This window comes from Oryctolagus cuniculus, chromosome 9 (assembly GCF_964237555.1).
Source record: "Oryctolagus cuniculus chromosome 9, mOryCun1.1, whole genome shotgun sequence".
Lineage (NCBI taxonomy): Eukaryota > Metazoa > Chordata > Mammalia > Lagomorpha > Leporidae > Oryctolagus > Oryctolagus cuniculus.
In genome coordinates this window covers 100,353,682-100,378,834 of record NC_091440.1, presented here as the reverse complement: position 1 = coordinate 100,378,834, position 25,153 = coordinate 100,353,682, and the positions used below count along the sequence as shown (strand labels likewise).

The 25,153-nt window shown below is 48.3% G+C and overlaps 1 protein-coding gene across 30 annotated transcripts in view; it reads right to left on the bottom strand.

Annotated features, from left to right (window-relative positions):
* The window catches only part of CACNA1C (calcium voltage-gated channel subunit alpha1 C), a 739,977-nt gene that overhangs the window by 127,404 nt on the left and 587,420 nt on the right, over positions 1-25,153 (bottom strand). For 21 of the 30 annotated variants that reach the window (NM_001136522.1, XM_051849897.2, XM_051849907.2 and 18 more), the window contains 1 exon segment: positions 1,316-1,406. In NM_001136522.1, coding sequence (NP_001129994.1) covers positions 1,316-1,406 — 91 coding nt within the window. 30 annotated transcript variants of the gene reach the window in all.

Genomic DNA, 25,153 nt, shown 5'->3' with positions numbered 1-25,153 from the left:
TCGCTTCCCAACAATGCTGAGAATCTGCAGTGCAGACTCCCTGGTGCCACTGTCAGAGTGAGTGATGCTGAGGCTCCCTGTGCCCTGGAAACAGGCGGCAAGAGCTGGTCCGCCTCAGTCCTCTTCCTCCAGTGGCTCAACGGCCATTCCCAGGGCCGGCACTGCTATGGTCAGATCGACCAACAGCTCACCCTTCAAAAGGCTGGGGTTGGCCCAGGCTACTGAGCCACTTGCAGGGGCTGAGCCAAGATGTGGTTCCCTTGCAGGGGCGACTGAAAAACTCATCTTACTGGGACTCTTTCTAGTCAGGGCCTTCTGCTGGCTGTTCCTCACTGTTACCAGGGTGAATTTACCACCTTGTACCTCAGGGCAACAAGAAAAGCAATTGTCACTCTGCCAAGCGGACCCTGAATGGTAGGAGGCTTCGTACTCTAGGTCAGTGCGGCCACCTGACAGCAAACAAATGCAATCTCCAGCGTCTGTTTTGGAAACATTGATAGCTAAGCAGCATTTCACTGATTTTGGGCAGTTAAGCCCTCTCCCCTTCATTTGGGGTGAGGAGGTATTTCACGGACATGATTGGTTTTAATGGTTGCGTCTGTGAGAATTCACATGGGAACTGCTCCCATTGCCTCTGCCCTGTGCCTTCACCCGCCCACCTCTAGTCCAGAGCGAGCTCACAGAAGTCGCGGGTCTGGATTCGACAAGGAAAGGGTAGATAGAAACACCTAAGTGTGGGCTTTGGTTATAGGAGGGACTGGTCTCATTCTAGGCTAAGCACAGGTGAATTTTCCATTAATTCGAAAGGACATTTTAGGCACTTCTGTGTCCCTTCTTTAGGAGGATAACTAAACATTTTACATAAGGACCAAAATGCTTTCATCTCTCAGGGTATTTTCTTACCTGTTTGCTTTATTTCTAGGTCATCGATCATAGTAGGAGTGACCAAGGTCATCTCTTGTGAAAGGGGGAGAGAGGGACTGGACAGAAACAGACCTTAGAGACCCTCCTGATGCTTTGTAAGACTCTGATCTGATGAAAAGGAGCTCAAAATCCAAGAGCCAGACCTGCCCAACAAGTGCTGAATGGAAGGCTAACATCATTCTAAGACTCACAGCATACTCAACCCCAGAGCCATCCTCGATGCCTGGGCTCTCTTCTCCCCACACCACTCAACCACCTGAGCTTTGCTTCCTGTGGTTAGATCTAACTCTATTCTTCCAAGGAATGAGCCAACCCATTCAGCCTGCACAAGCATGCGTCCCAGCCCACCCCCAGAGAATGCCCCAGCCCTGGGCTCGCCGTGCCTACTCACGCCAGCCTGGCCCCGCAGTTTTCTCCTTCGATGTCACCTCCAGCCACGTTTTCAGTGTTGACAGATTCGGTCTCACTTGTGGGCATGCTCACTGCAAGAGTCAAAGGGATGCAGAGCAAGATGTGGAGGGTGAGGAGAAAAACGGGATAGGAGAGCATTAGTCTGCAACACACGCAATCCTGAGCCGGACTACAGGTTGGGAGGAAGGCGCCTGAACAATCTATGGGGGCTGAGCCCTGGGTTTCCTTGACTGTCATACCTGCTGCTTGTCTGGGGGAAAGATTGCTTTTCAAGGACACTGTAAACTGGCGGGACTATGGGAAGACATCTGGTAACCAGTTTACTCTGCAGGGCATATCTAGGAAAAAACTGACCATTCAATGCTTTCACTCCCCTTAACTCAACTGCATAAAAAAGGCTGTGGAAGCATTTCCATTTGCATCTACCATTCTCCATAGAAAGAGGGGCTTTCACAAAAAGGTTTTGTCTTCATTGGTTCTTTTGACACACCAATTCCAAGGGGTTCCATCACCAAGATTAGGGTCTGGCTTGTATGTAGAAGGGACAGGTGGATTTGGAGAAGACCCCTTTTCCTGTAGTGCACATTGGGTCCTGAGTCAATCACATCTAAGACTGTTTCTCAAATAGAGAGCTTGACATGAATGGCCATCACTAGAATCCCATTATAAGATTCCAACCAGCACTGCAGACATTAGAAATTCAAGAATATAAGTGTGGAATGCATAAAATTAAATTAAATTTGAATGTGGCCTGAAGACAGCCTACCAGGGGTACAATCATCCCTTTCAGAAACCCTGACATTCCCATCTCAACAGATTGACTTGAGCTATAAACCATCTAATGTCAGAGCCAACCTGGCTAGTCAATCTCCAGCCTCTTCCCCAGGCCACTGTAGGCTGGATTTCCAGGTTAGCAGGAATTTTCTAGTTTAGAATCCAGTTTGATGACTCGAAAGCAACTGTTTCTCTTATTATAATGATTTTTCTTCTAAATAAACGTTTAACCTAAAGAATTCTTCACTTTCTGTCACCCTTTCAACATGACACAAGTTCCTTGATTTTGCCAGCTCTTCTTCTTTAGAGTGGATATGACATCATTGGCCTTAGTTCAGCTCTACTTCCAGAACAGAACTCTTCATCTGGCTGAGGAAATCACCAAAGAATCTGCAACTGGTGAGGGTGTGGCTTTAGGCCACGAGTCCCCATGGAGCTGCCACAGCCCAGGAAAAGACTGAATGTATGCATAACGTAGATGGATGTGGATTTTCTGGTTTTCTTTTGGATGAAGATAAACCAGGTGGGTGAGAAGAGACTTGTATCAAGAACATAGAGCATACAAACACAAAGTTCATGACTCGCCATCTGTTTGACTGTCACACAAGAGACCTCTCCAACCTAGGACTCCCTTACAGTGGAGGGATCTGAGCATCATCACATAGAAGCTGAGAGCTGGATAGACATTAGAAATTACCCAGCTCTAACCTGTCCCCCTCACTTCGCAAAAGAGGAGAGTGAGGCCTTAAGACGGGATGTGACAGCCAAAGTCACACAATGTGCTGGGGTAGGACTGAGACCAGGGGACAAGTATCTGTCCCCTCTACTATTCTTATGTTGATTGTCCCAGTGTTGACCAACTCCTCACAGTACACCCTAGGACAGGACAAGGAACTTAAAACCAAAGCAGTTTCTGGAAACATCATTGTAGGGTAGTGAATTGTTTAGCAGTGGTGCTGGTAAACAATTTGCAGTATTTACATTAACTTTGTATCCCAAGGTTTGAGGGAGCTGGTGAGACACAGGGGTGGGTTTAGCACTGGGATCTGGAAGATAGACCTTCAGAGCTCGCCAGGACCCTCATTCAATCCAAACTAAGGAAGAAGTCACAAAATTGAAGAGTCTCAGTCTTTCAATACATCTATCTCCAGCCACCTCTGACCTAAGGTTTTGTTAACTCCCCAGGCATTATGGTTTAAAGAGCTGAGCCATGGATAGGAAGCCATCTGGCTTTGTAACGCTTCATTCCTAGAGAGCCCCTTACATTGCAATGGAGAGTTGGGATGGCAGTGGTGCTAGGTTTAGAAAGACAAACAAATAGGGGTGGGAAGGCCTGGGCATCAGGAATAACCACAAGGCACTGCTTGTACTGGTACCAAGTTGCATTAACAGTGACCTTGATCTTGGACTGCACTACCCAAGGAAGGGCTGCATCGAGAAAAGTTGCTGCCGAGTATCACACCTGCTGATTCCATGCATATGAAGAGGCTCTGAGAGGGACTTGTTACCATCCCCTCACAAAGACTCACAAAAACACAACCACCACATCACAAGCCATCAAGAAAAATGCCCTCCCCTCCAGTCTGGTAGGTACCCACACACACTCACACACACAGAGCACAGGGGAGCATTACCATGGGTCTCTGTGGAGTGACTAAACCAAGCAAACTTCCCTTTCTTCTGGGCATGCAAGCCCGCTGGAGTGCCTCCTTTCACAGACAAGATGGTCATTGTCAAGCACCAGGAACAAGACATCAATAGAGAACATGCAGTCAGCCACGGGTAAAAGAAAGAAACAAGGAACTCAGCTTTCACATAGAACATTCATTTTCATCTCCGAAAATAAACCAAACAAAAATTTAAAAAGCAATAAACCAAAACATGTAAGAAAACATAAGAAAATAGAACCAAAACCCCAAATCACACAAATTAACAACACAGAACAAATGATGGATTCTGTGGAGGAGGAGTTACTCCAGTAGAGGCTTTTGGTATCTAATTAGTGACTGAGCAGGATTCCTAGGGGGTGGTTGCCACATGTCCCAGCCACCTCCTTAGGGAGGTACCCCATTTACAGACTCACCAGAGGTAACACGAAAATCATAGCATTAGTGTCCCCTCCATCCCTTCCGAGTGGCCAAGGGCCATATTGAAAACCTTCCATGTGTAGTAAATTCAGGGGCTCCCTCACCACTTACAACTGGATGACCTCCCTTGCAGGTGGAAAAACAGCTCACTGATCCACTTGCCCCTTTGTCCAGCTCAATCATCTGGTTTGGTGCAATAAAGGCCCATCCCAAGCATCAGATTCAAAACCTGCATGTATCTGCTTCTGAGCAGTTTAAATGAGCAAAGCAGATGCTAACTTGCCTGGTGTTTTCAGGAGGTCTGTAAATAAGAGAGAACTGGGTCTGGGCTGTGGTAGAAGAGGAGGGTGCTAAGGGAGGCAGTGAAGACCCTAACTTCTGCACGGGGTGAGGAGGGGCTCTGTATTCTGCAGTGGACTTGGAGCTCTGGTGCTAGCTGATTTCTCAGAAAGAGTTTTCCCACTTCCTTGGGTAGGATGAGCATTAACTAGCACGAACTCTGAGACTACCATGGACGGCACTGAGAATGAGTGATGGACATAGAGTAATCACAGCTTATTAATGGGGAGCAGCAACCAATGGGGGTGGGTAGTCAGCACCCACTTACCAAAGCAAGTGCATGCCCTGATGAGGAATGGGTGGGTGGCCCTATCAGTTTCAAGAAAGGGTGAGAAGGCCAACCCCCATTTTAGCTGTTTCTTAATTTCATCCTCTGCTCAGATTATGTTCAAAGACTTCCTTGAAAGTTGCTTGTTAGAATTCTAAAGACTGGTTTGTGAAAGAAAAGTCAGCAGTATAGAGAACAGCTTTGAAATACTTTGTGGAAAATGAAGATAAGTTTATTTGGGCTCAATAGTATTTGAAATCCATGCATATTAGGGACTTTCAAAAAGTTCATGAAAAATGTTTATTAAAAAAAACTATACATGGATTGCAAAATGTCTTTGTACCCAAATATATTTATCTTTTAAGTGCTCTTTTTTCAAGAATTTTTTGAAATAACCTTGTGTTTTTAATCTGTGTAAAGGGTCATGTCTCAAACACATTGATCTTTAAAATCCAAAGTGTGGATTAAACAGCAACTTCACAATCAGGAGCACAGTTTTAAGCATTTTTTTTTTTTTTTGACAGGCAGAGTGGACAGTGAGAGAGACAGACAGAGAGAAAGGTCTTCCTTTGCCGTTGGTTCACCCTCCAATGGCCGCCAAGGCCGGCGCACCGCGCTGATCCGATGGCAGGAGCCAGGAGCCAGGTGCTTTTTCCTGGTCTCCCATGGGGTGCAGGGCCCAAGCACCTGGGCCATCCTCCACTGCACTCCTGGGCCACAGCAGAGAGCTGGCCTGGAAGAGGGGCAACTGGGACAGAATCCGGCGCCCCGACCGGGACTAGAACCCAGTGTGCCGGCGCCGCTAGGCGGAGGATTAGCCTAGTGAGCCGCGGCGCCGGCTAGTTTTAAGCATCTTAAGAATCCTGTATGAGAAAACACTGAGAGTTAGGAATGACTTGGTTCAAGTTTTTCTCCTAGAGAAAGGTGTGTCTTAATTTAGAATGCCAACAATTACTGAAGTGAGCATCTCACGCTGAGTGGTGTTTTATTTCAAGGTGCAAAAGGGTAAATATAAGACTACCAGTCACTGAGTTTTCTGTCTGCTTATGTGGTTGTGTGAGGGGAAAGGAGCCCTGGTCAGTGAGAGGGACCTGAGGACATTCAGACTCTATAAAGAAATACTGTACAGCTTCTGGCTTCGACACAAACAATGTCTCATCTTGTTCAACTTTAGAAATAACCGCACAATAACTTTAAAAACAAAAGGAGGTTGATAAATACATGGTCAGCTAATGTGTAATGGAAGTGGTCCAGGGCTGGATTTTCATGTGTGCAAAGTTGACAGCCATTAATGTGGAAAGTGTCTAAATCACCCCCATCGATGGCCTGCATTGGTATCCACAGAGCTGCTCTTCTGGGTCAGGACATACATCTAGAGACTCCTTGCTGAAAATGAAAGTAATTCACCTGCAAGGAGCAGTGCATGAACAGACCAGTGCCTATTCATTTGTGAGAGTTCATCCCATAGCACTGAAGAAATAAAATGGATGAAGACAAGGTTCACGCATCTTTTACAAAGATATTAGACAGTAGTGTGGGAGCTGATTTTTAAAGGAAAACTAGGACATGCAATACCCAAACTGCTCAAAGCCTAGAATCATGAATGTTGGATATTTATTCCACAGATGGGATATATAGAAAGAAAGCCTCTCCTCTCTTTTGGTCATTCAAATGATGTGTTGGAAACTAAGGCAGAAAAATAGTCAAGAACCCAGATGCCTGAGGGCACCTTTTGTCTAAAGGCAACTTGCTCCAATGCCCTTGGCAGTGCCCATCCGCAGACAAGGACATAATGGCCTAGCCTCTGTAGCATACACTGTGATTTATTATTGAATGAAGTTGGGAAGGAGAATGCCAGGGAAGAAAGTTAAAGGGGGAGCTTGTTTTCCTTCCCACTTCCTAACTTCACTACTTCCAGCTACCAGATGAGGGTCCCTGGGCTGGCCTGTCTCAGCTTCTGGTGAGAATATCCCAGATAAAGATGATATTTTCTTTTAAAAAGTAACTAACAGTGGCCATTGCAGGTGATGGGCAGTGCCCTTGCATTTTCGGTAATGTCCTCAATGATTATAATGAGTACATAGACTCTGTCTTGCCACAACTGACAACATCCTTGAATCACTTCTTCAGCCCCTACCGAATATCTACTCTTAGCAGCCACTCTTGCTTGGATGGTCCTTAGTTAGACTATTTCTGTGTCTCCGTGGAGATACACTGTTGTTGTCTTACAGCTACTGATGTATCCCCGGATTTGCTTGGAGAACAGTTCTACAGATTGTGGGGAGATTACAGGAAGTGACCTTCTCCATGGGATCACCTGAAAGCTGGAAATGAAGCTGGGGAGGGGCCCTTGGCCTGAGCCATGATGATGCCTGGTATTCCATGGTACATCTGGGTTTGGCAATCCTCTGAGAATTCACTCACTGAAACTTGGGAGTTGGACATGAAGCACCGGGTGGTGCTTTGCAAGTCTGGCTGCATAGATCAGCTGGCCAGGCTTTCTGTAGCTGAGGTCAACAGCAAAGACTAAGCTCATGGCACATCCTCCTCATTTTCCCCTACAGGAAGTGAACTCTCTATAAAATGAACAAGTGTCTCTGGACAATTCCATACATTGCTTCCAACAAGTCTCCAAGTGGTGAAAATGTTCCACGCTGGGCCAGTCTGTTCACACTTATGTCCTCCTTAAAAAGAGAGTAGATCTCGTTTAGTCACCACCATGCACGCATGCTGTGATATGCACATCCAAAGATGGCCAAAGCCATCCCCATGACTAAAAATAAAGCCAGGGAGGGTTTTGGCAAAAGGTTGAGGGCCAGAGCATCTGTACTAGGGCAACTTAGTAATAAATCCAGGAAGGACAGAGTAAAACACTCTTTGGTATTCCTTCCTTTACTCTTTCCTCCTCCCTTCCCTGTATCCCGTCTCCCCTCCTTCCAATCCCGGAAGGCCATGCACATACAAGCTTTCTGGCCCTGCTCTTCCTCAGATCTTTTTATGCATCAGGACTGATTGATCCATCAGAGCAAAGCTGCATGTGTGAGAGTGAATTTGGAGAAGAGATGAAGCTATCTGCCCAGTTCTGAAACCTTCAGTCACCTCTTACAAAGGTGTTAGTTGTGTGATGTCCTGATGTGCCTGGTGGTGGCAATGGCTGGCCTCTCAGGAGCTTTCCTAAAGGAAATGCCCAGTCTTTATTCAGAATATAGCTGGGAGCCCATTTTCCAAGGTCACAGAACTCATCAATTGTTGTCAATCTTTTACTTCCTCCCATTGGTAGAGGCTTGAACGTTGGGGCTGGACATCTCAGGCAGTAGCTGGGGTTCAGAAGCTGAATGTACTGAAGGCATTTCTCACCCAACCTGAACTTCTCCAATGTGGTGGGATGCCATTCAGAGCCAAAGGGCTGCATCCTGGGTTAGCCAGCCTGCTGGGATCTAATTGCCCAGGCTGCATTGCACTACAGGATGGAACTGAATAATTTACTTGACTGGATGCCCATTTTTATTATATTTCCTTGCATAGGAGTAATATAATTAATATTTATTTTCTCTAAGTACTAATCAGAGTTATGGCTAACAAGCAAGAAGATTCTTAATTCCCTAGCTCACTGACTAATCTAGAATCCAAAACTCCCTGCCATCCTATCTGTTAGGGGTTGAATTAGGTCTTAGTGGAAACGTATCTGCTGAGGTCCAACCTCCTACTCTCACCCCATATCTCAGAGTGTAGCAATATTTGGAGATAGGGTCTTTAAAAGTGATTAAATTAAAATGAAATAATGAGAGTGGGCTCTAATCCCACTTGACTGTTGTTCCTATTGAGAAGAAGAAATGTGGACACAAAGATATAAAGAGGGAAGATCAAGTGAAGACATAAGCAGAAGATGGGCACCTACAACCAAGGAGAGAGACCTGGAACTCATCCCTCCCTCATGGCCCTCATAAAGAACCACCTGGCTTCTAGCCTCTAGAGGTGTGGAAATCAATTTACATCAGTTCAGTCACTTGGTCTGTAGCAATTCCCACTGACTACAACATTTTGTCTTCTCTGATTTTCCAGTGCTTTCTGCATAAACTCTCCAACCAAGTCAGGTGGCCCCCTGCGTGTGTCATATTTGAATCTCTGGGGTTTAGTATACATGGCATCATGGATCATGCCCTCTCTGTGGACTGCTTGTCCACTTGCAGGGTTAGCAAATATGGTCAAACTCTGAGATAAGTAGGCAGAGGAGGAAGTTGAGACTCCAGTACATGAATTTCATGGGGAATATAATTCAACCCACAATGCATAGCAGAGAACCAAATAGAGCCAGCTATCTGTTTTGTGAATAAAGTTTTATTGGAACACAACCATGCCCATTTGGTTAAGCAGCATCTATGGCCACTTTGCTAAAATAGCAGCAAAGACAAAGAGTTGCTGGAGAGACTCAGTGTTGTCTGCAGAGCCTAAAATATGTACGGGCCTAAAGAGCCTGCTGACCTGGATCTGTTCAAATTTCACCCATTCCTGGAGGCCCAGTTCTAGTCTGTGGTGGTTCCCAGGACCACCCAAGCCTCCTGTGAGTACCTAGAACCTTCGGGTGTGTGGGGATTCTAATTAAAATTATTGGGATTCAGGTTTCAGTTCCACCTTTCCTAACTGTGTCATTCTGAGTAAGTAATTCAACTTTTCTGAGCTCAGCACTCTGCATCTGTAACAAGGACACATTATTATTTATTTCAAGAGCTCCTGGTGAGGATTAAGTGAAATAACACTGCAAAATAACTCTGCAAAATGGTAAATGCCATAAATATTTGTGTCTATTACGAACTAATTTTGATGTTTTTCTGCTAGTTTGTTGTTATTTCACAAGTGTTAGGTTTGTCTCCGACTAAATAGAGCTTTCTCAAAGGCCAGAGACTCCATCTTGGAATTCTCTGGACTCCGCTTTTGATCCTAGTGGTACTGGATACAGAACTATGGTAAGCACACTTCCTATCTTCTAACGTGGTCTGAAGGTACCTCCGTGCTGGACTTTGTCCTGCTCCATTCTTCTCATTGTGCTCTGTTACAGGGGCTGCCTCCGTAAGCTCTATCAGTGTATTCTCCTTTCCTGGGGTGGGCCAGTGGGAGGCACTGGTGGTTCTGAGAAGGGTGAGGATGGGAATATGCTCCAGGCTCTGCTTGCAGTGTCAGGCTACACTGGCTGTGGAAGGCCACAGGTCTGGCCACATGACCCTATCTGCATAGCTACTCTCTCTGACTCTGCTACCTGCTCCCTCACTTTGTCCCTTCGCCATCCTTGCTGGCTTCCTTAAACCCTGCCTGTAACTTTTAGTAAACTCTCTGTAAATCATCTGGTTTAAGAGAACCCTGTTTTCTGTGGGGACCCTGACTGATACACCTCTATTGTGGGGATAAGGTAGATACTGTTTTCCTTACTGACAGGTGAAAGGGTTGACCTCCAAAGTTGAAGTTAGTTCCCAAAGAAAAAGCTGGTAAATGGCACAGAATGACTGGTCTTGAGCCCGGCCACGGTCAGGTGACCTCTGGAATAACTGTGCTCATGCCTGTATCTGCATGTTGAATTACTGTTAAGAACTGTGATGCAGGTTTGATGTTAGGATTGCTTTAGCCCTATGGAGAACGGAACAGAACATTCCAGTCATGGAGACTGCCCCAAGAGGCTCTTTTGGGAGGAACAAGGGTGCATTCCATCTGACTTAATTACCTCTTGCAGAAAAAAAAAGTGACGTGGACAGTTATTTCTTCTATAGTTTGATAGATAAGCACCTGATCACATACAGCCTTTAATGGGGGAAGGAGTTCTTCATAGCTCTGTGTCTAACCGAGTCTGAGGCATCCCCTCAGTACTGTGAGTACACAAAACACCAAAGACAGCCCTTGCTCGGCCCTGAAACCAAGTAGCTTTGAGAGTCCACGTGGTAATGCTGGGTCTCACTTTCTCCATCTTGTGCATGGGTAAACGGAACTACATGAGCAGCTGCAGGTCTCTTCTAAGGGAAAGAAAGTGAGGGGTGGGATAAGAGAAAAGCAGATTGTAGGGGGAAGGGAAAGAGGCAGCAGGAGAGAAAGGAGAGAACGCAAGGTAGTCTGCAGGCACTGCAGCCCGCCTGAGCTGAGAGGGGCCGCCAGCTTCCAGAACCTTCTCAGCAACTTCCTGCCAGCCCAGCCCAGCTTGGCTTCCTCCACATGAGCAATTAAACTCTGGTTGATTTCAAGCCATCAGAAAATAAATATGAAACAGGATTAAATATTAAGAAGCCATACAAAGTGGCCTTATTAAAAAAACACAATATAAGCATGATGTGGCACCCTAATAATTATTATTATAGCAATAAACTAGGAGGAAGCAGAAATACCTGTCCTTGATCTGCAGCCATAACCCAGAGAAGAAAACCAGGGTCGTTGCCATCTCAGCAGGCCATAAACATCCAGCGCTCCCAAGCAGAAAATTTCTCTCCATTATGACGGTGGAGTCAGGCCACCTAGGTTACTCCCGGGAGAGTGAGAGTCCCAGCAGGGGCAGGAGGAGGCAGGAGAGGGAGCTCCGCTGAGGCAGAGTCTGAACTTTGGCCTTTCCTGCTCACCCCTCCATGAGGGCTGACAGGGCAGCGTGGAGCTCTCTTGGGCCCTTGGTGGCTTTGGGATAAAACACAGGAAGGGTGGGACGCCCCAGAGGGAAGACCCAGATCCCCTGTAGCCTTTAGGGAAGGGATGGAGATCTTCTAGACATGGAAGACAGTAGCCTCGCTGTAAAGCTCCTTTGGAAAAGCCATCCTTTTAAGTAAAAATTCGCTTAGGTTTTCCTGGTTCCTAGATGGTCACCCATGTGCTATGCTATGAGATGGAGATTTGTTCCACTCATCTGTCTCCACTCCAGACCAGTGCCATCTCATGGTCGTTCCCACATTGCAAGGCATTGTCCTCTCACAGGGCATAACAGCAAAGTGAGTCATTTCTATCTTAACATCATGGGGCCAGCGTTGTGGCATAGTAGGTTAAGTATCTGCATGCGGAACTGACATCCCATATGGACACTGGTTCAAATCCCAGCTGTTCCACTTATGATCCAACTTCCTGCTGATGACCTGGGAAAGCAGTAGAAGATGGCTCAAGTACTTTGGCCCCTGCACCCAGGTGAGAGACCTGGAAAAAGCTCCTGGCTCCTGGCTTTGGATTGGCTCAGCAATGGCCATTGAGGCCATTTGGGGAGTGAACCCTCATATGGAAGACCTCTCTCTGTATCTCCCTTTTTCTATCTGTAACTATGTCTCTCAAGTAAATAAATAAATCTTAAAAAAAAAAAAAGAAGCATCTTTTTTTACCACTTAGTCTATGTGAGCTACTCTTTCATGCACTTTACATACAGAAACTGATTGAACTTTATGAGGGAGGTATTGCATGTTCCCATTTTACAGAAAATTAAGTCATTTATTCAAAGCAAGCAGTTATGATCCAGGATTTGCACTCACACAGATCTGACGCTGAATCCGTGCTCTTAGCTGCCATATGTGAGGGATAATTCTCCAACACCCTAAGCAGACAGGCAGCCAGTCCTGGGGATGAGCTGGGTCACTAAGAGGAGCAGCAGGGCTTGAAGTACAGGTGGAGGTGCTGGCAGAGGCTGCCTGCTGTATATCCCAGCCCAGAAGGCGAAGGCAGTAAGCAGAACAGTGTATTGCGGCCCATGGTCTCTGGAGCACATGGGAGCTGGGTGCCCTGGGGCACGTTACTTGTTCCTCTGGGAATGGAGATCTCTGTGGGACCTGCACTGTACAGTCAGAAGGGGTATTCACAGTGAGACAGCCTTTCCTTTACAGCTAGCACTGCCAAAGTCCAGAGAGGGCCAGTGACTTGCTGGGGTCACACAGTGAGGGGAGAGGTAGTGTTCTGCACCTCCCTCCACCTCTCTCACCTGCCTGGACAGAAAGGCACCCAGCTGAACACAGGCCCCGGATCCCTCTCCTGTCCAGTATTCACGTGCTCCTCTGTGGACAAGCTGTGAACTCTGCACCCTGTTCTTTGCTGTTCACAACAGCTAGAGAGAACTCATGGCCCTCATTTTCTCTCTTCCTCTTCCTGGCTTTCCGCTGCATGAGACAATCTCGACCCAGGGCAGACTCCCTGCAAGGAGGCTGCACAGGGCACCAGCACTACCTTGAAGGACCACGGCGGGGGGGCTGGCTTGAGCAAGCAGCAATACTTCTTCAGAAGGGTCTCAGGCTTGTCGCCCCTTCCTGCAGGCAAGGAAGCCGCTGCCTTACATCTTGAAGCTGCCTCTGTTAACACTGCTTATGCGAGTGAGTCATTGTAGCTACAACCCCATGGTGCCGCTTCTGCTCTAGGATCTCACCAGGGAGTTCACGGGCAGCTGCCCGAGTGCGAATCCACTGCCCCCTTCTGCAGGGGCCCTCACTCCCATTCAACCACCTGCCCCCCTCTGCCTGCCCACTGCTTGCCATTGTTCTTTTGCTCCCCTTTGGCCCTGTGTGCCGAGTCCTTGCTGTGAATAAATGACAACGTCCCCTGAGAGGCCACTCAGCAGGACGGTGTCATGCATCTCCAGGGCCACCGCTAAGTGCCAAGAGCCAGGAAGGTACAGCTGCCCTCTCCCCCGAGGCAGGCCCCACGGGGTGAGAGGCTCAGTGGCCAGCACCAGGTTTGGGGGGGGGGGGCATGCATGCTCCGTGGCTCACAGAGAACAGTTGAAGGAACCAGAAGGGCTCCACTTATAACAATCAGGTTAGGCAACTTCAGCCCCGACTCATGTATCTGAAGCCTTGTCTTGCAGGAGGAAGACACTGCTTGCCCAGAGTAGCTCCACAAGGACTATGCACCAAAGGACGAGAACTGGAGAGAGACAGAAATGCTTCCCAAGCAGCCTGAGCACCTTCGCAGACCGGGAGGTGCTCGTCAGCTGGCGTTTCCAAGCAAGGCTCGCGAGGAATTTGCTGGCAGCTTTGCGAGATGGCTACGACCTTCACTGCCTTTGAACAAGTAAGTTGAGCTTCACAGGAGAGGGCTGCTGTGAGGTGACGGCACGCCAAGTTGCTGATGCTGGCGAGGGGCCCCCGGAGGGGACTCTAGACAAGCAGAGAAGGGGTGGGTGGAGCTGGGGGGCCCACACCTCATTCTCCCATGGGCTGGAGGAGTCTTGCTCAGCTTCATGTTACCCATCAGCCCACGCCTGTCCCTTACCACACACAGTCCTGGCCTGTAACTTCCGCTAAGGCCCTCGGGAACATGGGCTCACTCTGGCGAGCAAACTCCAGGCGAGTTTCTGCTCAGCCTTCATCCTCCAGGGCAGGGGCACGCCTGACTCTGTGGCTCTAGAACACGCCCTCCACAGGCCAGCTTGGACAGCATCTGGACGAGGGCCTGATGCACGCAGGAAGCCAGCAGGGGATGGTGGGTCTTGCCCTGCTGCCTCCTTCTTGCACTCCCCAGGCTCGGCCACACATGTGGGCCTATCTTACCCCCCAGCCATCCCTCCCTCATGAAGACCTATGCAGGGTCCCAGAATGCCTTTTGCACCAAGTGGTCAGCATTGAACTCTGTAACGCAGGACTCACTTACAAGGCTACTTCAAAAAGTTTGTGGGAAAACGGAATCAAAGACAAGGTTATTTAGGTGCAAAAGAAAAAGCTTTTGAAAGCCATGCATGGTTTTTGTCATAATATGCAGTTTCCAGGAACTTTTTGAAGATCCGCTCTAACACATTCTTTTTCTGCACATTAGAACAGCGTGCAGCCGCGTGTGCTGTGAAAGCAGGTGCCTGCTCACAACAGCCAGAGCAGACAGGAAGGGACGGCGTCTTCTCCACAGCTGCAGATGAGGAAAGTGAGGTTTTGGAGGAATGGAGCTGGGAGCAAGGAGGGGGTGCCGGGCCTCTCTGCCCTCAGCCCCCTGCTGTTTCCCCAGCCACCCACGCCCTACACAGCTGCTGATGAAGGGCACAGAGGACTTAAGGCCTCCCTAGCCCCATCTCTCTGCTGGCTTCAGTGCTACTGCCCTGCTCTCTCGGGCACCTGTGGTCACACCAAGCTGATCTGCCTGGGAAGCTGGAGGGCGACGGGCTCCCAGCTGGGAGCCTGATCTCTAACTTCCGCTGCAGTCCCCAGAGGCACTCCGTACACAGTGGCTGGTCCTGCAGCTCACATCTAATTCTGCTTTCTTTCATTTTTCCTCCTCCTCTGTTGCAGAAGGGGAGCTAGGAAGGAGGGCCACCAGGACAGGGGCCAGAGAAACCACTGTTTCATTCATTCCGTTTCTTTGCAGCCGGGTCTAGAACACACACACTGGGCCACCCACCACGAGCTCTGTCCTCCCTCTGATGCTATTTTGGGAAATGGCCATGTTACGGCCACTGGTGGGCAGCGGGTACTCCCACCCCCACAGCAGCTGGGGTGACTCCAAGCCGAGCAGGGAGAAAGAGAACCCAGCGCCACGCCAGCTCTGTTTTCGCGTGGGCAGTGTCACTTTCCTTATTGTGCTGATCAGCCCAGAGCCTTCCTCCCCACACCGAATCTGAATCAAAGGATCCTTCAGCCTCCGTGCCTCTGTCTCCGTGCTGGTCTCAGAGCTCCTTGAGGATTTCTCGGGAGAGCTGGGCTTGCTGGAGAGGCTGACTTTCTTCCTTTAGAAGCAAAAGGTGGTTTTTGAAACCTAGAGAACCGGAGCCGCTGTCTTCAACAGCAAAAGACCTGGGGCCTGGCAGGAGGGAGGAATGCTAATGATCCTGAAGCCTGCTTTCAGTGGGAGCCCGCTGACCTTGGGCTCCCAGGGGCCCCGCTGCCTGGGGCACACCGCTACCTCCCTGTCACCTCCCTCCATCTCAGCCTCCCATTCTATGAGGATCCACACCACAGGTTCAGTGGCCTGGGAAACGGAGAGGGAAGAACAGGAAAACAGAGGTTCCGGTGCTTGGACAGAGTCTTGGCTGTGGTGGTTGGGCTACAGAAAGGCCCTTCCTGTAGGTGTGGGTTGTGTTCACTGTGTGATGTGCAGGTATTGGCAGGACAACGGCTGGGGCGAGGGGGCCTTGGGCAGGGTCAAGTCACTCTATTGCTTTGCAGGAGTCTTGACTATCTGGGCAGTCAGCTGAACAGGTTTGAAGATGGAATCTGTCTGTCTTGGGGAAAGTGGAAAGGAGACAGTGGCCAAGTCTGGATCCTAACATTACGGTGGGGGTGCAATGGGAGTGACCTAGCATGGGTATCAGCCCTGGGGAGAGGGGAGGCGGGCTGCATTCATGCAGGGTTCAAAGCAGGCAGAGAGGTCTCCTAGCAACTGTATGTGGCAGAGGCAGGAGTCCAAAGTTCTAGTCTCCTCCTTAACATGGGCCCATTGACTGGTAAGGGAAATTGTCTGACTGGCTTAGTGCTTCCTGCCTAAGGTCACAGGTAGGAACAAGAGACAAGAGGTGGGGCACAACCTACAAAGCATGTCCCATAGTGGAAACATAAGGCAGGAGGGAGGGCAAAGACAGAAAAGCGATTAGCATAATTAACCATGTAAGGATAATTAACAGCACCCTTGGGAGGACGGGGTTGCACCCATGACACCTCAGACCAGGGTGTGGACCTTAAACAGCTGCAGGTGTCAACTCAAAAGAAGGGAGGATTTTTCCAACAATTAGAGTTGCGCAAAAATGGAAGGGGTTTCTTGTGACCTGGTAAGCGTTACCTCCATGCATTTGAGAAAGGAGTGGGTGAGACTCCATACTAGAGACATTGCAGAGGAGATTTGAGCATGGATGGGCATGTGGAGGGGGAAGAGAGAGTCTTCTGCACCCCCTCCCACCCCCACCAGCACTGAGATTTCAAGGCAAAGACAAAGTTGTCAGGATACTGGCTCTAGATGGATCATGGAGAAAGAGGTTGCTGCCGGATGTCCGAAGTTCTTAGGTAGCCAGCACTTCCTCTTTAGGGACACCTACTGCCTGGTGATATAGGGAGAACGGCTACGTGCAGAGTGAAAGCATCCTCCTCTTCCTGGGCCAGCCCCTGGCAGTGCTGGAACACCGGACTCCAAAAGAAAGGGACCAAGGGAGTGTCAAGGGGACTGGAATAGTCAAGGACTTCTAGACAACTGGAGGTTTTTTGGCTATTACTGCTACACAGGAAATGGAGGCCCAGAGTGGGAAAGGCTATGTCAGGCCAAAGAACTGGTTAGTACCAGAGCCAGTACAGCAACCAGGTCTCCTGACTTCCTTTCTACCACTTCTTTCCTCTCCGTTCCTTCTTCCTATCAGCAGGCTTGTTATCGTGGGGGTCTACCGGGATACCTTTGGGTGGGTGCTGGAGTCAGACAGGGGGTGCCTGGGTGTGAGCCTACACAAGCTTCCCATTGGCCACCTGGCCTTGGGTAAATGAACTGAACTTCATCTTTCTTGTCTGCAAATGGTAATGCTGAGGATTAAAGATAGTACAGGTGAGCAGAGGGGCTGAGTAAATGGTAGCTCTGGTTCAGGATATTCAATAACAATTCTCTGTGTGTGTGTGAAGCGCTCTTGTGTATATTCCTTGGGGAATGTATAAGCCAAGTGCAGATCAGGGAGAAGACGACTCAGGGAGGATCACTTACTTTGCATCTCAAAGGTCATTTGGAGACTGAACACTAATTGGTGATGACGCGCGTGTTTGCAGGGCCAGTGCCCACGGATGGCTGCAGTGAACCATGCTCCCCCGGGGCCCATCAGCCTCCCAGATGGGTTCATCACTGTTGTCATTCTTATTATGGAATATTCATGAAGTTCCTACTGTGTGCCAACAGCAGCTCACCTACCACATGGCCCCTGCCCTGGAAATGCGAACGGCTTGTGAGAAAGCAGTTCATCAGATTCTCCCATGATGACGAATCAGGAAAAAATGTTTAAGCACAACCTGCAAGACAGTTGTCTTCACCTCCCTTTTGAACCTCTTGAATTAAATGAAACCACGGCCCTGCCAGAGACGGTGTTCTGTCCTTTTGACTGGCTTTCTGCCACATCATAGAAGGCTGCTTGTGACAACAATTTGGGCACCCCAGTGGCCCAGCTGGCCTCCCTCAGGCTTCTCCGTAGAGCCCAGATGAAGTCTTCAGGGTGATCAGTGCTGCGGAGTTCAGCGGGTTAGCTGGGAAGTGTTTTGCTTCTACGAGCCAGTGACACCAGTAAGAGAGCAATGTGGGGCCTCAGCTCCAGTTTGGTTTTAAATAGATTTTGGTCTAAACGTATTTTTTTTAATATGCAACAATTGGGTTAGTCTAATGACAAATGCCATCCTCTACCATGGCCAGAGCAACATGCCATTTCCATTAGGAGTAATGTTTCCTGGCCAGATTAAAGCATGGAAAATAATTTTTGGTCATCAACAATTCCCTTCAGTTTCACTGATCTGATTATACTTAGCAACGGAAAGAAGAATTTACAAATTAGATGCTGTTCTCTATTTATTACCAAAATGGTTGCTTTCCACTACATCCAGGAGATACAGTTGAGATCTTATTAAGTCTCAGCTTGTGATAACATTGACTCCATAAATCTCCAGCACAGCCAGTGAATGAAGCAAGCGTTGCGCTGAAGGCCACATAGTGAAGAAAATCAAGTCTCTGCCCTCTTTGCAGGGGACTGACCTTTCCAAGCCTCAAACACAGCCCACTTTCTGGTCCTCAAGAAACAACCTGGAACATATTGCTGGCTGTCTTGTAACCACTTCCTGTTACTCTCAGCTGGTTAGCTGGCCTTCTTCAGATAGAATAAAAGAAGGATTATTTCCAACACCTCTTATTTAAAGAAGAAATGGGAAAAGAGGTGCATACATAAAGAAAATCATCATGGAATAGTCCTGTCTTCCTTGAAATTAAAATGTTAATAAACAAGAAATGGCAGATGAAAAATTAATGTGTGTGTCTAGCTCATTATATACACTCTGTTGGACCAGATCTAGCCCAGTCTGGTTTTAAATATGACATAGTGACAAAGAAGGCACAAGTCATCTGTCCCCAGAAGCAGAACCCTAAGACTTTCCAAGTCAAGTCTGTACTACTTTTGCCCAATTTCTCACCCCTTAGGCAACTAACATTCATTGACTGCCTCTGCACCAGGCTCAGTTGGTGTTGGGAAAATAAAGTTCCCCACCCTTAAGAAAGTAAAACTCAGCAGCTAGTCTGAGAGAGATCAACCTGTAGACACAGTTGATGGCTTACAGTAAGCATGATTATGCAGGTATGGAATGGGGATTTGGGGAGCACAAAAGAGGGAGACTCTTCCAGGGAAGAGGGGGTGGGGAAGGCAGGCAAGGCAGAGAGGGAGGAGATGGCTGAGCTCATTTTGAAGTACATACAGTAGATGGTGGGGCACGACTTTCTATACAGAAAGAGCAGGGTGTACACAAGCGTGCAATGGATCTTTGGAGTCAAGACTTGGCTTTCAGGGTACAGGCGATCTTGTAGGAGACCCAGCGCAATTCCAGGGGTCTAGGGACTGCAGCATTCAAGAATCAACTAAATTCCTCTAGGGTCTGATGGACTGGAACATTCCAGGTTTGGCTTATACTCCTAGGGCTAAAACTCATGCATGTCAACTCAGGACTACAGAAACAGCTGTCTGATCTGACCCCCTGATCTCACAGACAAGGCAGCTGGGAAAGGCAAATCGCCAATTGGTTATTGAAGTCAGGTTGTCTGTAGGCTCCTGAAGTTCCACTACAACACTCATGCATCTTGTAAGGAGAGAAAGATGAGAGCCATTTATCTCGTAGTGCTGTACTCTCAACTCATCTCATCAAGGGGTATGACTTAATGGATTAATATAATTAATTAAGGGATTGTGGAGATTATAATTAATGGAAATGATTTTCGAGAAGAACCTCTGCAGTTTTGACAGAGGCTTAGTTCCTTCTTGCTGACAACCTGGGCATTCTGCCTGATCGTGAGGGACAGACCGCCATAACCTCCTACTCAATGTAGCAGGGCTGAGTGATCTGTGTGCCAAGGCGCTTGGGGGCCCCTCTCATACTGGGCACCTCTCATGGCAGCCCAGTGCTCTCCCCTCAGGGACAGTAGAGATCTTTTCTTCAGCCTCTGAGATATCACGCCCAAGCCTCAGCTCACTGCTGGACACAGCTGATCTTAGCAAATATTAATAAGCACAGTGAGATCATAATTGTGATATCTCCTGACTACAAAGGGTCCTCCGTTTCTTCTGGCCCCCATGTCGGGTCTGTGTGAGCCTGTGTCAGTACGTGTGTGGGTACACTTGCATTTTGTTATTTCCAGGGAATTCTGTTAACATAACTGGCCTGACATTGGATACCATCATTATATCCCATGAGTCACTGAGATGAGCGATAATGGTTGGGCAGGCTGATTTGAGCTTGGAATAGAGGAGGTAAACAAAGGCTTTTTCCTTTAAAGTCAGCCTGTCAAGCATATAATTGAGGCTTTTCACCTCTTCAGGCAGTCACTGAGAACAGATTTATTCTATCATTTCCAGGCAAGACGCACCGTGCAGTTGTAGTAATTCTTTCACACCTCTGGCCTATGGTTTTGTCTTCTCTTGATCTCTAATCTTGGGATGCTGTGTCCCTGTGAACCAGGCACTCACTCAAGTCCCCAGAATAAAGCACAGGGTATGTCAGTTAAAACCAATCTTAGGCCAGGCAAGCAATTTTTAAAATCTGATTTAGGGAGCAGCAAAGGTGCCTCTGTCTAGACAATAAAAAAATGTTAATATCCTTCCTTATTTGTAAAACAAAACAAAACACTGAATAATCTTATCAAAATTTAACTAACTATATTTGTGGAAAGGATAAACCTTTAAACTTCTCTCTCTTTTTTTTTTTTTTTTTTTTTTTTGACAGGCAGAGTGGACAGTGAGAGAGAGAGACAGAGAGAAAGGTCTTCCTTTGCCATTGGTTCACCCTCCAATGGCCGCCACGGCCGGCGTGCTGCGGCCGGCGCACCACGCTGATCCGATTGCAGGAGCCAGGTACTTCTCCTGGTCTCCCATGGGGTGCAGGGCCCAAGTACTTGGGCCATCCTCCACTGCACTCCCTGGCCACAGCAGAGAGCTGGCCTGGAAGAGGGGCAACCGGGACAGAATCCGTCGCCCCGACCGGGACTAGAACCCGGTGTGCTGGCGCAGCAAGGCGGAGGATTAGCCTAGTGAGCCAGGGCGCTGGCCTAAACTTCTCTTATCCAATTCATCTACCTACTGGGTCACGCCAGCAGATCATTGCTGGGGTTATATGAACTAAGTCCAAGTTGCAATGACTGTATATGTTTATGACAGAACGAACAGCTAAATCCATCTTTTCTTTCATTTCTTACCTCTTAGGCTATCTGAAAACAGAACAGTAAGTGGAAGAGGACATCTGGTCTACCTTGGTGCTCTCAGCAGAGACTACTCATCTGCCAGCTATATAACTAAAGACTCAGGAACTTCCCTGTCAACATATCTTTTTTTCTCATTCTTTCTTTTGAGGAGGGATGGATGGTTCTGTTGCTGCAGGTGTGAGTCCTGGTGGTGGATCCACATGAGGAGCAGGAGGAGTAAAGCGTATGGCCTTCTTGAGAAAGTCCAACTTCAGGTTCAAAGTCAGATGTTTGGAAACGAAAAAAAATTGCCTGCTTTGTTCCAGGAGGGGCTTGCACAGGTCCCATTATGCAACCTTTGAGCATGTGATTTGGAGAAAGTGTTGACACCTGTCTATTTCTAAGAGAGACTGAATTTAAAAGCACCAATCCGATCAGTTGGGAACAAAAAGCCCAGATAATTGTCTTGCTAAATCCCAAGATTAGAGACCAACAGCACTGCCCATCGGTAAAGCACAGCTGGAAGATGTGTGGCTCAGAGAGATAAGGAGATAGGTAGGTGGGTGGATGGATGCATAGATAGATAGATAGATAGATAGATAGATAGATAGATAGATAGATATCCCATCCCTGGTTCAATCCTCCGGTGCCTGCATAAGATGACAGCCAGAATCTAAATTGAGGTCTCCCATGTAGGTGGCAGGAAACCAATTACATGGACCATCACCACTGTTTCCCAGGGTCTGCATTGGTAGGAAGCTGGAATCAGGAGCTGGAAATGGGAGTGGAATACAGGCATTTTGATATGACATGTAGGTGTCCTGACATCTTAACCACTAGGCCAAACACCCACCCCTGCCTCCTGTTCTAAAGAACTTCTTTTATCCCCTCATATCACCCCCTTTATTAAGCAAATTCTGTTGTTTCTGATCAGGCCTCATTCGTATCTCATCAAGTGGCTGCCATACAAAGTGATCACAGTGATTAATGGTCCAGTACCTATAGCAGGCATTACAGTTGTTTAAGAGAACAGAATCTTGCATATGATAGAAGGGCATGACTCTCCTTGGGAACGTGAGCTGCGGGCCTGTGTTTTCCTTCCATGCAAGGCTCCTGAAGGTTGGCATCATCCAAGCCCCATGTTCAGTGTTGCTGTTCACCTTTTTTTCCCCACCAGTCACATGATCATCAGGGCGGGGATTAAATGAGATGGCATTGCTTGGAATTCTAACATATGCACCTTGTAGGGACAGGGGCTGGCTTGTTGGATGTTTATTGTCATGAATAGAAAAGGGGCCTCTGAACAGCGAAGGGCCAAGGGCCATGACAGTGCTTCCACTGTTGAGTGGACAAAACAACTCGTGGGAGGAAGCCCTCAAGGTCATGCCATTGCTGTAACCCCTCCACCAACCTAGCACTGGAAAAGCACAGCTCCTTATACTGGAGACTCCAGGGCAGTGTTCAGAGGCCTGCCAGCCTTGGGACTCTCCTGCTGGGTGTGGGCCTCTTTCCACCACTTTCAGGCCTTCCAGGCCTTTTCTTTGGGTCTCCCCACCTCCAGCCTCTCTCTCCTTCCAACCCATCATTCCCAACCAGTCACACAGTGAACCTTCCAGAGTGAACTTGCCGTTCCTCTGCCTAAATCCCTTCCAAGCCTCCTCTTTATCTGCAGGATAAAGTGTAACTCCGGGGCCCTTATTGGGCCAGGTCTCAGTCTTCCATGCTGGCCTGATCTTTGGCTTCTCCCCTCTGCACCCTGAAGTCACAACAAAACATGCACACTTCCGTTTTGTTTCCTTATGTGTTTTTACAATCTGTTTGTATTTATTTGAAAGAGAGAGACAGTTCTTCCTTTCACTGGTTCACTCCGCCAAATACAAGAAGTAGCTGCAGACGGGCTGGCTGAAGCTAGGATCACAGAACTCAATCCTGCCACTTGAGTGGCAGGAACACAGCTACTTGAGCTACTACCAGCTGCCCCTTCCCCAGGGTGTACATTATCAGGAAACTGGAATCAGAAGTAGAACTGGAATTGAAACCCAGACACTGATGTGACAGGGGGCATCCCAAGCAGTATCTTAATGACTGCCCCACATGCCTGCCCCTCTTGCCTTCTTTTAAAAATTATTTTAGCTGCATTACTTTGCTCATGTAGTCTCCTGAGTTCAGAATGTCCTTTCTCAACCTTTTGTCCATATGACCTGGGACCAATCTGTGGTAGAGACACTGCTAGGGGTCCACTCAGCCCCAATCCTTTTGTCTCGCTGGGCACTTAGCTACATGCCATTTGCCAGGCACCCTGGGAGGTAGGCAAAACTGGTACCTATGTTCTGGCCAATAGAGCGTGGCAGCAAGTAATACCTGCACTCCTGGACCTGGCTGTTAAGACCTCCAGCATCTTGTTCATCCCCGCTTCAGTTGGCTGGATGCAGAGGACCAGGGCCATGTCACGTGAGGGAAGTGCCCTGAACCTGAAGACAGTGTGCAGTCCAACTCCCCACCCCACATTTCCACTGTTCAAGTGACTGAGATTGGATCTAGGGGGCGCTTGTTTCAACAAGGAGCCTATGCTGACTGCTAGGCCTCTTCAAGCACCACTCTCTGGGGAGACGTCCCCCACCCACCTTCCTCCAAACGCTCTCCTCTCTGTTTCACTACAGTATCTTGTTTCACCTTCAAGTCAGGGCAGAGACTGGGTTTTATCCTCCTAGAATTCTGAGTGTGCAGTGGGCACTTAAACATGAATGCACCAATGTCTGCCAAACCCATAGGAGGTGTGAATGTGGCCTGGCAGTGTGTGCCTCCAGGAGGTCCCCCAAACACTCAGTGTCTACTCCTCTGAGGTCCATGACTCCAGCTTCTGCATTCTTTCCTCTGACTCCAGATTCCGTGGACCACAAGTCAGCCTCCCACGCCACACAGTCCAATGATGGAAAAACAGTGCGAGCCTAATCTCCCTCCATTACCAATGACATTTTCCACATCAGCAAGTGACCTTCTGACAGATGATACATGTTGGTGTAGTGTGCTTTTCACCTCCTTGTGCAGAAGGGAGGGTGGCTGAGCACTAATGATTGGAGGGAGGAGATCAGAGAGAAATTTAGGAAGATTCATCTCCCGCAATCCCTCTGCTGAGCTACGTTCTGCTCCCATCTGCGTCAATGTTTAAAAAGCACCAGACTTAGGGCCACAGTTGTGGCGTAGCAAGTAAAGGCACCGCCTGCAGTGTTGGCATCCCATATAGGCACCAGTTCAAGATCTGGCTGCTCCACTTCTGATCCAGCGCCCTATTAATGCACCTGGAAAACGGAAGATGGTCCAAGTGCTTGGGCCCCTGCACTCATGTGGGAGATCCAGAAAAAGCTCCTAACTCCTGGCTTTGGCCTAGCCTGACCATTGTGGTCATTTGGGGAGTGAACCAGCAATGGAAGATCCTCTCTCTCTCTCTCTCTCTCTCTCTCTCTCTCGATCTCCCTCTGTGTGTGTGTGTGTGTGTGTATGTGTATGTGCATTTTTCTCTCTCTGTGTAACTCTGACTTTCAAATAAATATTTAAAAAAATTTTTTGTTCTACTTAATACTATTGATTGAACTCTGTAATTAACACACAATTATTCTTAGGTGTTTAAATTTAACTGAAAAGTGATCCCTGTTAAATATAAGAGTGGGAATAAGAGACAGAAGAGATGTACAATTTGGGACATGCTCAAGCTGACTGGCCCCAAATGGTAGAGTTAGAAACGTGCCAGGAGGCCAGCGCCATGGCTCACTAGGCTAATCCTCCGCCTTGCGGCGCCAGCACACCGGGTTCTAGTCCTGGTCGAGGCGACGGATTCTGTCCCGGTTGCCCCTCTTCCAGTCCAGCTCTCTGCTGTGGCCAGGGAGTGCAGTGGAGGATGGCCCAAGTACTTGGGCCCTGCACCCCATGGGAGACCAGGATAAGTACCTGGCTCCTGCCATTGGATCAGCGCGGTGCACCGGCCGCAGCGCGCCGGCCTTGGCGGCCATTGGAGGGTGAACCAACGGCAAAGGAAGACCTTTCTCTCTGT